The sequence below is a fragment of the Gigantopelta aegis genome, chromosome 8, assembly GCF_016097555.1.
Source record: "Gigantopelta aegis isolate Gae_Host chromosome 8, Gae_host_genome, whole genome shotgun sequence".
Lineage (NCBI taxonomy): Eukaryota > Metazoa > Mollusca > Gastropoda > Neomphalida > Peltospiridae > Gigantopelta > Gigantopelta aegis.
In genome coordinates, this window is record NC_054706.1 from 60,855,714 (window position 1) to 60,869,288 (window position 13,575).

The following is a 13,575-nucleotide window of genomic DNA, read 5'->3' on the forward strand; positions in this document are numbered from 1 at the left end:
CAGGGATGCATGTCTCCATTTATTTTTTTGTTAATATAAAATATGTATGAATCACAGAGTTTACTGTCATATCTTTCAGTTAGAAATTTCTATACATGTATATTTGGCATCAAATAGAAAATTGTACGAGAGAAATGTTTGCTGTAATTTTTACATATATTTACTTAAGTTTTTCTTTATTTCTTTACTATATTTACTAACTCAATTAGAGTAAAAATTTGAAATTTATATGTAATATTTGTTTGTTGGAATAAAACTTTGAAGTGTATGTAATATTTGTTTGTTTTCCATGTGTGTTAGAATAAAATTCTAGTTTGTACATTAAAAGCTAAACCTAAGATTAAAGCAAATATAATAATAATAACCCATCAAAAATATAATATTGTTAGTAATTATGGAATATATTTGATTTCTCTCTTGTGGATAATTCAACTCACAATCATGACAATTTTAAGCTAATTTTTGAACTATGTTTTGGAAATGTCTTCATTGTTACAGTTATGATAATTGTCATGCCATCATGACTTATCATTCAACAAATATATGAATGGAACACCCCCGTCCTCTAATACCAATACAAAAGGGTATTGGATTACAAAGATATTTTACACCACACACTACAGTATCATAATGGTAATTATTTAAAAGTTATGCTTCAAACAGCAGTCTGGGACTCCTGTTCTGGTCATCAGTACTTGAAGGGTCTTTCATTTCATTTGCTGAGTCCCCTGCCTGTTACGGGCTGCTGGTGCTCTCGTGCACCTGCCAGTGCAGATGGTCCCTTCTCCCACCCACCCCAACTCTTTCCTGTCCTGGACGGAGGAGCCAGCTGAGGCCGGCACCTGTGCCCATGACAGGCATGTGCTAAAACAGCTTGCATGTTAAGACCTGACCTCATTTGCTGACTGATTACACATCCATATGGGGCAGGACATAGCCTAGCTAGTGGTAAATAGCTTGCCAGATGTGTGGTCAGTCAAGGATCGATCCCAGTCAGTGGGCCTATTGGGCTATTTCTTGTTCCAGCTAGTGCATCACAACTGGTATATCAAAGCACATGGTATGTGCTATCCTATCTGCAGGTTTCCTCTCTAAGACTATGTCAGAATTACCACATGTTTGACATCCAATAGAGGATGATTAATAAATCAATGTGCTCTAGTAATGTCATTAATCAAAATAAACTTAGACATATCGATGCCAGCTTAACTGAAAGGTACTGTCCTCTGCAAGGCGGGATGGGATGTAGCCCAGTGGTAAAGTATTTGCTTGATGCGCAGTCGGTCTAGGATTGATCCCCGTCAGTGAGCCCATTGAGTTATTTCTCGTTCCAGCCAGTGCTCCATGACTGGTATATCAACGGTTGTGGTATGTACTATCCTGTCTGTGGAATAGTGCATATAAAGGATCCCTTGTAGCATTAGAAAAAATGTAGCGGATTTCCTCTGATGACTACAAGTCAGAATTACCAATGTTTGACATCCAATAGCTAATGATTATTTAATCAATGTGCTCTAGTGGTATCGTTAAACAAAACAAACTTCTTCTTCTGTCCTCTGCAGCTTACCTACGGACCATTCTACTTTTTCTTGCCATCCAAGAAGTGACTCACAGCAGTGGGTCTTTATATTCATGTTTCAACAACACGATAGCATATACCCTTACTCATAACATACCAGTTATGAAGCATGAACAAAGTGCCTGCTATTTCATTTTCATCTATTATGTGTGATTTTAACATATTTAAAAAGACATTGTTTCTTTAGTAATTTAGTATATTTTTGTTAGATATCTTCAAAATTAGACTATAGTTATTCCACACCTGGATATGCAACTGTTTACTTGTCCAGTCAATTGGTTTATTACAACAATACTATTTTACCATTGTTATGTACCATTAGCACAAGACCAGACACTTGAGTTTCAAATTTGTTTAATTGTGTGCAGTATGCTTAAAACATACTTTATTCAGTAGTAATATTGATGTGTGTGTGTGCACGCATGTGTGTGTGTGTGTGTGTGTGTGTGTGTGTGTGAGTATGTGTGTAGTGTGTGTGCGTGTTTCTATTCTAAGGCAGTGATTTAATTACTTTAAAACCCAAATACTTCAGTAATTGTCTTCAGTCTGGGTTTGGGTGTGCTTGTGGTTGTGGATTTAAAACAAGACAGAGAAAAAATGTATGAATATATATATATGAATTAAACAAGGGAATGTTATGATGACATATGGCATACTATCTAATATAACCGTTACCTCCGCCACCCCATCCAATAAATCAAGCAAAAAAAAATCAATAAAAAAAATCATAACATGTTCATCAATTTAATAAACTTGTATGTATTGTAATCGCTCCAGACAGCGTACAGTGTGTAATTAATCATCACAATGTGTTGAAATTGATACATCACCGAATGCTACAAAATAAAGTCTGCATTCTGCAACTGTCATTTCTTTCAATGGCTTTAATGTAGTCCGAAAGTCTGTATTCTGCAACTCTGACTTGAAAAATTGGAACTCTCCACTCGTGGAAGGAATGAAAATAGTAAAGCGAGTTGAAAGCTTGCGAAGTATGGCTGTATCTCGAATAGCTTCCTCGCAAAGAATGTGTTCAAGATATAAATATTTCTTTTATATTGCTCTACTGATCTTAGGACTTCAGCTATTTCTTGGCTATAGCTTTTATAACATGATCAGACCAGAAAACCCCGATAACCGATCGGATGATACGTTTTCTTTAAAAAATCCATTTGACAGTGACAGTCGACAAGTTGTAAAACGTGGTCAAGGTGTAAATATTGAGCAGACAAATTCGGTAAGTATTTTAGTTAATAATACTTTAATAATTAGAAAAAAAGAGGAGTTTTGCAATTTGTTCAGCAGATCACTGAATTGATATTCCAAGAGCCTGCTGAGTGTTTAGAATGTGATGTGTGTGTGTGGGGGGGGGGGGGGGGGGGGGGGGGGGGGGGGGGGGTAGGGTGGGGAGGTGCACTGTCATTGTGATGTCACTGAATCAGATCGCAGTGATGCTTTAGAAAATTTAAATTTGAGGAACGAAAGGTACAAACATATTGGAGGGTTTGAATTTCAGATGAACAAATACAGTAGTTCCAGCCTTCTGAACCCCCCCCACCCCCCACCCCACACACACGTCCACAGATTTTTAAAGGACTCCTTCACTCGAGATGTGATCGGACGAAGGTATCCCCCCCCCCCCCTTCTTTGGTGAGCCAAGAAAACTAACAGGTCTTCACTGAATATTTAAATACCAGTTTGCCATTTCTAGTCAAATGTGAGAATATAAAACATTGAAAGAAAAACCCCAAACCAACCAAAAAACATTAACTTTTTTTTAATAAGATGGGTGAGATCTAGCTCAGTCAGTAGAGCACTCGCCTGGAGTGCTTTGGTCACAGGATCTAATCTCCTCTGATGCCACATTGTGTGATTGTTTTTTTCCTGTCCCAAACAGGGCCCCATGACAGGTACATGTATAAAAGGCTATATTGTATACATGTATGTACATCCCTGTCATGGACAGGCGTGCGCTACAACAGCTTGTTCTGAATGTGCACGTAAAACCCTATGACCTGACCTGACCTGACCTGATCATGTACATCTGCTGTCCTGTCTGTGGGAAAGTATGTATAAAAGATCCCTTGTTAATGGAAACATTAATGTGATCAGTTTCCTCTGAAGACTACAAGGGAAGTAAAAATTAACAAAGCTTCGACATCCAATACAGGGCTCGAAATAGCGGTCTGCGAAAATCGAAAAGTGTTTAATTTTTTAGACCTAGCAGATAAATATAAATTCACCTGCTAAAACTACCAAAAAAGTGCAGGTCATTTTTTTCAAGATACAGATGTAGGTAGGATTATTTCATTTGCTATAGAGCTTGCTTGTAATTCTGTTATATTTTAATTCAGTAATGCTCTAATATACATTTCGGAAGACATTTTTCACACACAATTCTAAATCCTTCCTTTACCCCCCAAAAGTTTATTTTATTTAACAATGCCTCCATGTGTTGTCTTATTTCTAGCAGGCCATATTTTTTCTTAGCAGGACATATTTATTTTGCCCTGCTAATTAGTATATAGAGAATAATACTTAAGTGGCCATTAGATACCATTTATCTTACAACAAGTTGTTTTAAAATGTTTCTAACAAGCGAAAGCGAGTTAAATTTGGATGTGTTTTTAAACAACGAGTTGTCAGATCAGTGCTATCTTAATGGACACAAATGTATTATTCTGTTTCTTATATATCCTCAAAAACAAGGTTTTAAGCAAATTTTAACATCTTTTTCTACTAAAAGTTATTTACAGTCCTTGCACTTGTAGCTAACTTACATGTCACAGAAAAATAATGTTTTCACTGAATGTATGGCATTGCATGGTGACCTGGTCATCACCTAGGAAAAGCCAGTCAAATATCTTGAAATTGTTAGTTACACAAAAGAGATGACCTGCTGCTGACTGTGGAGTTCATGGAGGCGGTAAAACTCACAATTTGAATTCATGGAGCATAAAGAAACTGAACGCAGAAGAAGAAAAAGAAGTTAACATACATACATGTGTAAACAAGTATGTGTTATCAAAAATAATGAATAATGTTCTCACCAAAGGGTGTGTAAGAAAAAAGAATATTAAACGGCGCTTGGTGAGGCCATAGTTTACATCCTATTTTGAACCCTGCAATAGCCGATGAATATATATTATTTATATATATATATATATATATATATATATATATATATATATATATATATATATATATATATATATATATATATATATATACATACATATACAGTAGAATCTCATTGGCTCGAACAATATCAGTGCATCAAAGTCTGTTCGACCCATTGGGTAGTTCGAACCATGCATTCGGCCGTTGTCGGGTGCTTCTGTACCACAAAAACCAATCGGAACACCTTGCATATTTCCGTAAAACTGGCTTGGGCGAGATGGTCTGATTGACTCATGAGTAATGAAATCGCTGTCAAATGTCGGATGAGATACATATTTGTAACTATTATTTATGACCGTTAAATAAACAAATAAAAAACACACTGGTAGTCTGTATTTATAAATATTTATTAATTTAAAAAATCGTTCTTTATTATGCTGTTGTAGAATCTTTTGCGACATATCAACAACGTTGAGAAAAAATGAAAGTGCATGAAGCACAGGCGGAGGCCCTTTACCTGTTATTGTTGCAATCACTATATTACATTGATCTCTCCTGCCTAGGTTCACCAACTGATTGGTGTTACATGCAAGGTTTATTCAGCTAACAATTATCATAGTACAATTGTCTTTACTAGAAAGATAATTACCGATAGGTGCTAAATAAACAACATGGTAAGCCAGCATATGATCTAGGATTAATTCGTTCCACTTCCGAATTTATAATAACTTACTTTTGTGACTGACATGAAAGGTCGATGAAAAATTTGTACATAAATAGTTTTTTGTATTTCTTCGAATAGACTTAGTCGTTCGAGCTAAATATGTTTAATTTTACAGTTCAGACCAATGAACAAAATAAAAGAGTTTAATAGAGAGAAAAAATCAGGACATTGTTCTTGGTTCGAGAATACCGGTAGGTTCGACCATTGGACGTTCGAGCCAATGAGATTCTACTATATATCCTATAACTTAACCATGATATCGATGTCATAAACCCATGCAAGGTTTCTGCCAGAGGGTAAAACGGGTATGGCGCCATACTCAAATGTTTTGCAGATTTGATTTTTTAAAGTTAATCTTTTAAGAAAATGAATGACTCTATCATTACTATATGGTTTTCTTAACTCTAACCCTAAACGTAACCCATTTTCCTTTCTGGGGGAGGCCCTCCATACCCCTTGTTGACTGTGGATGCATTCAATTCCATAATGCCATACCCAAAAATTTCTTTCTGCCAGAAACATTGACACTATATAAGGTTATTTTGATGATGAAACCCATTACATTGTTTTACCCATTAAAGCCATGTGTTCACAATAGACATACTGGTACTTGTACTTGGAGTCAGACACATAGAGGCATAAAACTGTATATACATGTACATATATGTATTTGTGTCTGCAAATATTGGCAATGTCATGTGGTTTCCACCTGTTCGTTTTGTCTACAGTACAAGTTCAACAAGCAGACATTTCCTCTCCCTTGTTCTCCAGTTCTGTCAGTTACAAGTGTGTAATTGTGTACTGCTGTGCATGCATGTAATTGCAAAACAATGGAAAACTGGAAATCTGCCAAACTAAAAAAAATAAAAATTCAACTAGAGCAAACTCATTTTTTTTTTACTGAATTTTCTTTTCATTTGTACATTCCACTCTTAGAGTCTTAACTTGCTCGAGAGTTTTTGTAATTTATTTTTGCCGTCTTAATGAATAAAACACACACATATATATGTTCTGCATCTTCGCATGCCAACACAATAATATTAATTAGCAGGGCTTCTAGATTATGGTAGCCCCACTCCCATGGCTAGTGATATTCAATGATGGGCTAGTAAATAACTACTACTGCCATGCCCGACAGCTAGTGAAAAACAGTTATCAAATGCTGCATTTAAGTCTATTTTGTAAATATGAATATGCTGCCTCCCCCCCCCCCCCCCCCAATCTTGATGGGTTTTTTTTTTCTCTTTAGGTAACATATCCAATTATTATTATTAGTAGTAAAATTGTATTAAGTAAAGTAGGGCTAGTGAATGATTAGTCATGGCTAGTACATTTTTAAAATCACTGATCCCACGGCTGGTGGATTTTGTAAAACAATTCTAGAAGCTCTGTAATTAGAGACATTTAAGCTTGCTTGTTTGTTTTTTTCTGTTGTATTTTGTTGTTGTTTTTTTATGAAAAGAAAAAGTTATTTTTACCTCTTTTGGTAGGTCTTCTTGAGGTTAGTGAGTGTTTGGGATCATGACAGAGGAGTAATTTTGGTAATGTAGGATGACTAAAAAGTGGGTTGCGCATGGATGTACATGGTTGAGTGATCAAGGCTCAGTTGACTTGGTGTGCATATTTAAAGATGGTAGTTTTCTTTTCTAATACCCTACTGGTCCATCTGGACGGGACTACATGTACATGTATATAGGTTTATCTCCATCCTTCAGTCTGTCTGTCTATTTGTCCGTCTGCAAGCATAGTTTTTGGACTTTTTTCCCTAACAATGTCTTAAGATATTGAGCTGAAATTTTGTGTATTGCTTTATCACAAACTGTTACCAATCAAGTTTGGCTTTCATGGCGATTTACCCATTTTTGACCGAGTTATGGCCCTTGAATGAAGGTATACAGAAATTAGATCTCAAGATATTGAGCTGAAATTTTATAATGTAGTTTTACTAATATGTTACAGATCATCTTTGACTTTCATGGCAATTATTTACCCATTTTGCACAGAGTTATGACCCTTGAGCTTGGGAGGTACTTTTTTTTCACAATGCCTCAAAATATTGAGATGAAATTTGGTATGTACATGTAGCTTTAGTATGTACTGTTACATATCAAGTTTGACTTTAATGTCGATTTACCCACTTTTCACAGAGTTTCGGCTCTTGCACTTGTAGCTCAAAATACTGAGCTGAAATTTGGTATTTAGCTTTATCATGTACTGTTACAGATCATGTTTGACTTAGTCGATTTACACACTTTTCACAGAGTTATGGCTCTTGAACTTATACGTAGATACAAACATTTATTAGGGTTGGTAGGGGACATAAGTATTGCTTTAGTAGTACTCTCAGAATGCTTGTTAATTATTTTATTTTTTATACATGTATATATATATATATACATGTGTAGTCTTACAAATGCTTTACAATGTATGAAGCTGGAACATCCCTTAATTGGGATGGTGATATGAAAGTGTGTGTTTTTATCTATTGCCAATAAAAAGATTGTTTTTTGTTGGGTACCCAGCCATGTTGGCATCATGGGTAATGAAAAGGCAGACTCTGCTGCCAAGTCTGCTTTGGATTTGCCTCGTGTCATGGTTGGAGTACCATACAATGATTTTAAACATTGCATCAACCAATATATCTTTTCCTCTTGGCAAAATGAATGGAATGGTGTGATCGCGAACAAATTTCATTCTGTCAAGCCGGTCCTGGAAGATTGGCAGTCCTCCTACAGGCAGTGCAGGAAGGATGAAATAGTATTGTGCCGTGCTCGCATCGGTCATACACATTTGACCCATTCATATATTTTGAAGAAAGATCCTCCACCTCAGTGTGAGCACTGTCAATGTAATTTGACAGTTCGCCACCTTTTGCTGAAAAAATAAAAGATATATGTATTTGGAAGAAGAAATGTGCTGGAATGATTTCGGTTCCAGCCAAATCGCATTTTAAATTTTTTAAGAGAATCTGAGTTTTATTATAAGTTTTAACTATTTGACTGTGATAGCTATATTTTTTCACAGACTGTGATAGCTAAATTTGTGCACAGCTCTTTACAATGTGTTTTGATCATATATTATTTTTAAACTGATATATTTGTTATATATTTATTACCATTGCCTGACACCCAATGGCCAATTTGTTTTTCGGGCTGGGGAGTCGTTAAACATCCATCCATCATCATCTTACAAATGCTGTGTCACATGCCTAAAGTTGTTTCCCCTTTCTTTTTTTCTTTTTTGTTATTTGTTTGGGTTTTTTTCTCCTTTTCTTTTCTTTTTTTTTCTGGTTTTTTTTCTATGTACATTAGATATATACAATGTAATTTGCTTTATTTGTAAGACAATATACATGTAAAACTTTGCCATGTTTTGTCAGTACACATATCAGATGATGACAAGTAGCCAGTGGGATTAATAAATTTGTTGTTACATCGTGACACAACAATTATTTGACATGTTATTTCCTATGAATGTTCCTCTGTAACTACTATACTAAGAAGATGTTTCATAATTTTTATCTTTTTCTTTTCCCTCTTTCTGCATGCGGGTCGGGATTTAGCTCAGCCCGTTGAGGTGCTTGCGTCACAGGATCAAACTACCTCAGTGGATCCAATCTTCTGATTGTTTTTTTTCTCGTTCCAACCAGTGCACCACAACTGGTCAAAAGCCGTTGTATGTGCTTTCCTGTCTGAGGGAAAGTGCATATAAAACATCCCTTGCTGCATTAGAAAAAAATGTAGCGGGTTTCCTCTGATGACTACGAGTCAAATGTTTGACATCCAATAGCCAATGATTAATTAATCAATGCGCTCTGGTGGTGTCGTTAAAACAAAGCAAACAAACTTTAAATCTTTCTGCATGCATACACTGTATACATTGTAGCATGCAGAGTATATATGCTTTATCCATAAGGCCAGTATAAATCTTTGCAGTGTTTTGTGAGTTAGTGTATATGTCAACAGATTGTATATGTTGACAGATGGTGATGAGTATAGCCCGTGGGTTTAATAAATTTGTTGTTACATGGTGACACAACACTGGTTTGACACATTATTCCCAGGTATACATCATAATATATGCATGTAACTGCCAGTAAGAGGATTTTGTCCTTGTTTTGTAAGCCAAAACAGACGTTAATATTTAAATAAGACACTACATGTATATAGTCAATGCAGGGATGGAAATAATTGCCTATGAAAAGCTGCCAATTTTTTTAGACCTACAATGTAGTATTTGAAATAGAAATTACCTGCTAAAATCGCCAAAAATATCACAAGTAATTTTTCAAGACAGATTTATACATGTACCATTATTTCATCTGCTATATTTAGCTTGTGATTCCTACTCCTAGGTAACCAGTTGTCCAAGGAAAGAAAATGTTTTATTTAACGACACAACACATTTTATTTACGGTTATATGGCGTCTGACATATAGTTAAGAACCACACAGATATTGAGAGAGGAAACCCGCAGTCGCCACTTCATGGGCTACTCTTTTCGATTAGCAGCAAGGGATCTTTTATATGCACCATCCCACAGACAGGATAACACATACCACAGCCTTTGATATACCAGTCGTGGTGCACTGGCTGGAGCGAAAAATAGCCCAATGGGCCCACTGATGGGGATCGATCACATACTGACTGCAGATCCCAGTTGTTCAGGTACATGAATTATATTAGCATACGGTCAGTTAATTTGAAACTAGCATTGAACTTACATTTTAATGTCCATCTTTCTGATAAATACATGTATTAAAATATTTTATTGCATTTCAAATCCATCGCATCTGGAACTGCTTTAAAAAAAAAATATTTATTTATTTTTTGTTTTGTTTTATATACTTGGTACTTTCAGATCATTGAATGGTTTGCTACATATAACTAATTGGCAGTTTGTGTGAATTTAAATCTGCATAACATACACGTGAACAGACCGATAGTTCATGTGAAATATTGTACCCTGTGATTCTCTTATATTTTACATGTAACTCCATAATGTTTGAAAAATAGTAAAACACTTCTCAGAGTAAAACACTTTTTAGAGGTCTTTATTTTTTCCACATTCTATCCCAAACTCTTTCCTCACAATGTAGGGGTGGGATGTAGATGTAGCCCAGTGATAAAACACTCATCTGATGTCTGGTTCTAATATTAATAATATCGATTCTCGTCAGTGGGTGAGTTATTTCTCATTCCAACCAGTGCTCCACATCTCATTATCTGTGTGGTCCTTAAAGGGACATTCCAGAGTTTGCTGCACTTTTTAAGATGTTATCAACTAACAGAGACTTTTTAATGATTATAATGACGTATCAAATCTATTTTTCTGCATAAAATATTAGTGGCTGTATATTAATCGTGTTTCTGATTGTTCTAATATTTGTACGAAATAATTTGGGCTTCTTACAAATATTAAGACGACCAGAAACACATTGAATATACAGACAGTGATATTCTAAACAAGAAAATATATTTAATATGTAAGTTTAATTGTAGAAATATTTTATTACTCAGAAACATCTTACAATGCAGCAAACTCAGGAATGTCCCTTTAACCATACATATATATACAAGATGTATGTGTATGTTCGACGCCATATAACAGTAGTTAAATTGTGGTGAGTTAAATAAACATGCCTTCCTTCCTTCCTTCCTTCCTTCCTTCCTTACTTCCCCTCACCATGTACTGCCTTATTTCCAGTAGGCTATATTTTCTTCTTTGCGGGACATACATTTCTTTTCTCTTGACAATGTCAACATTTACATGTAGTTGATGAAACATTGAGACTTTTACTTTGTGGGTTTTTTTTTTTTTAAAATTTCTTTTGGCCTACAATTTAGAAACAAACAGCAGCTGGTCATACATTGTACATGTATTTGACAATCAACATTGTACATGTTTTTGACATTCTACAATGTACATGTATTTGACATTCTATATTGTACATGTATTTGACATTCTACATTGTATATGTATTTGACATTCTACATTGTACATGTATTTGACATTCTACATTGTATATGTATTTGACATTCTATATTGTACATGTTTTTGACATTCTACATTGTACATATGTACATGTTTTTGACATTCGACATTGTACATGTATTTGACATTCTACATTGTACATGTATTTGACATTCAACATTGTACATGTATTTGACATTCTACAATGTACGTATTTGATATTCTACATTGTACATGTATTTGATATTCTACAATGTACATGTATTTGACATTCTACACTGTACATGTATTTGACATTCTACACTGTACATGTATTTGACATTCTACACTGTACATGTATTTGACATTCTACTGCACATGTATTTGACATTCTACAATGTACATGTATTTCTATCCCTGTAAGTACTCTTAATTTGGTCCCAGTGGATGAATTAACCACATTTCATGTATGTTGTGTGTGATCAATTATATACCTACATATATATATCAGAAATTAAAGATGACAAAAACATTGCTAATTAAACATGTAAATGATGCTATCATGCACTGTGATTACATGGCGTGACATAAGACATATATCGTGTTGTCTAATTAGAAAAGGTCCATTTTAAAACCGATACAATTAATTATTTATCTTTTAATCATTGTAGTATACAGGGACCGACAGTCATACTCTAAAAATAAAGCACACACAAATGTAAAATGTCAGATTTATCCAAGTGGTGCTGATTCCTATAATGTGGGGCACACAATGTTGCATTTTTCATGACTTTGCTCATGCATACATGTATATTATGCAAGATTTCATATGATCAGTCTGTAGAAAGAAGGAAACCTTTTATACAGTAGAATACAGTAGAAGGAAACCTATTATACAGTAGAAGAAAACCTTTTAATAATTTTATACAGTAGATGAAAATTCCTGACATTATTGTGTGTAACTGTAAGATGTATTTGTCACATTGAAGGAAAAGTGTTTTTAAACTCTTGTTTATAAATGTATATAAATTTATACCATAACATAAAAATTTCATTTGTGTATAAATATTATATTAACAGTGCTCAATTTTAAAGATTTTGGTCGCTTGCCCAGAGGGCAAGTATGAGTTCACATTGAGGTTACCCCTCCAAACATTTGGTTGCCCCGATTTCATCCGTGTTTTGAAACTAGAGTTATATTTATATTACAATAAAACAGCAACCAACAGGTTTGGAATTAATATGTTGTTATTGTAAAATGTAATATGTACTGTCTGACAATAAAATACATTACTTTTTAATAATGTTTTTAAATGTTTGTAGTTATACACATACATGTACATATGGGGCCTAATTGCTTAAGATTTTTGTGATCAGCTATTTCCCAATCGAATGCACTGGAATGTTTACTATTCGGAATACTTCAGCCGATTATGATTACGATGTCTCACAGAATCGGCCGAGGAGTTCCGAGTGGCAAACAAACCCACATGATTTCGACTGATTGATTGAAGATTTAGATAACGACAGTTTAAAAGTGATTGTGGGCAAGGAAACTGCACATTATTATGCGACACAACTCGCCTTTTGGTGTAAAAAAAAAAGTCAGTCGTCCGACGGGCAACTAGTATCATAGAATTAAGTTGCCCGACTGAAAAATGCAGTTAAAAGCAATTAGTAAATCATTTGAGTCATGTTGTTACAGAAGTGACATGTACATGAATCTATTTTATATATAAATTAATTCAGTGCAAAATAATTTGAGGATACATATTAAAAACAAAACAGATCATAAGTGGTTGTTATGGGTTTTAAATCTTTTGAATATGGACACTGTATTCCATGTACTTTGACAAATTTTAAACAGCAGTTCTCTGACTATAATTGTTCTTAAAATTATCAAAATGTATCCTTTAATTTCCAAGATTTTAGTTTATGTAATTTTACCCTTCATACCCTCTGGCACAAACTCTGATGGCATCTCATGAAGCAAATAAAATTTGTTCTAAAGGATTAAATAAAGTTAAATATTCTCTATATTATGAAGCTTATAAGCTTTAATTTAAGGTTTAACATAAAAATCATAAGTTTAAGTACATGTAGTATGTACATGATCATAGCAGATTATGTGTATAGACCAGGCCCTGTGCTTATAAACCTTAAAGTCTAGACTTTAATAAAGTCCAGACTTTAACGTCATGGC

The 13,575-nt window shown here is 34.6% G+C and overlaps 1 protein-coding gene across 2 annotated transcripts in view; it reads left to right on the plus strand.

Moving 5' to 3' along the window:
* Positions 1-2,570: 2,570 nt before the first annotated feature.
* LOC121378662 (xylosyltransferase 2-like) overlaps positions 2,571-13,575 on the plus strand; it is a 69,140-nt gene continuing 58,135 nt past the window's right edge. For both annotated transcript variants that reach the window (XM_041506941.1, XM_041506940.1), the window contains exon 1: positions 2,571-2,813. In XM_041506941.1, the coding sequence (XP_041362875.1) occupies positions 2,571-2,813 (243 nt within the window). The remainder of the gene's footprint in view (positions 2,814-13,575) is intronic.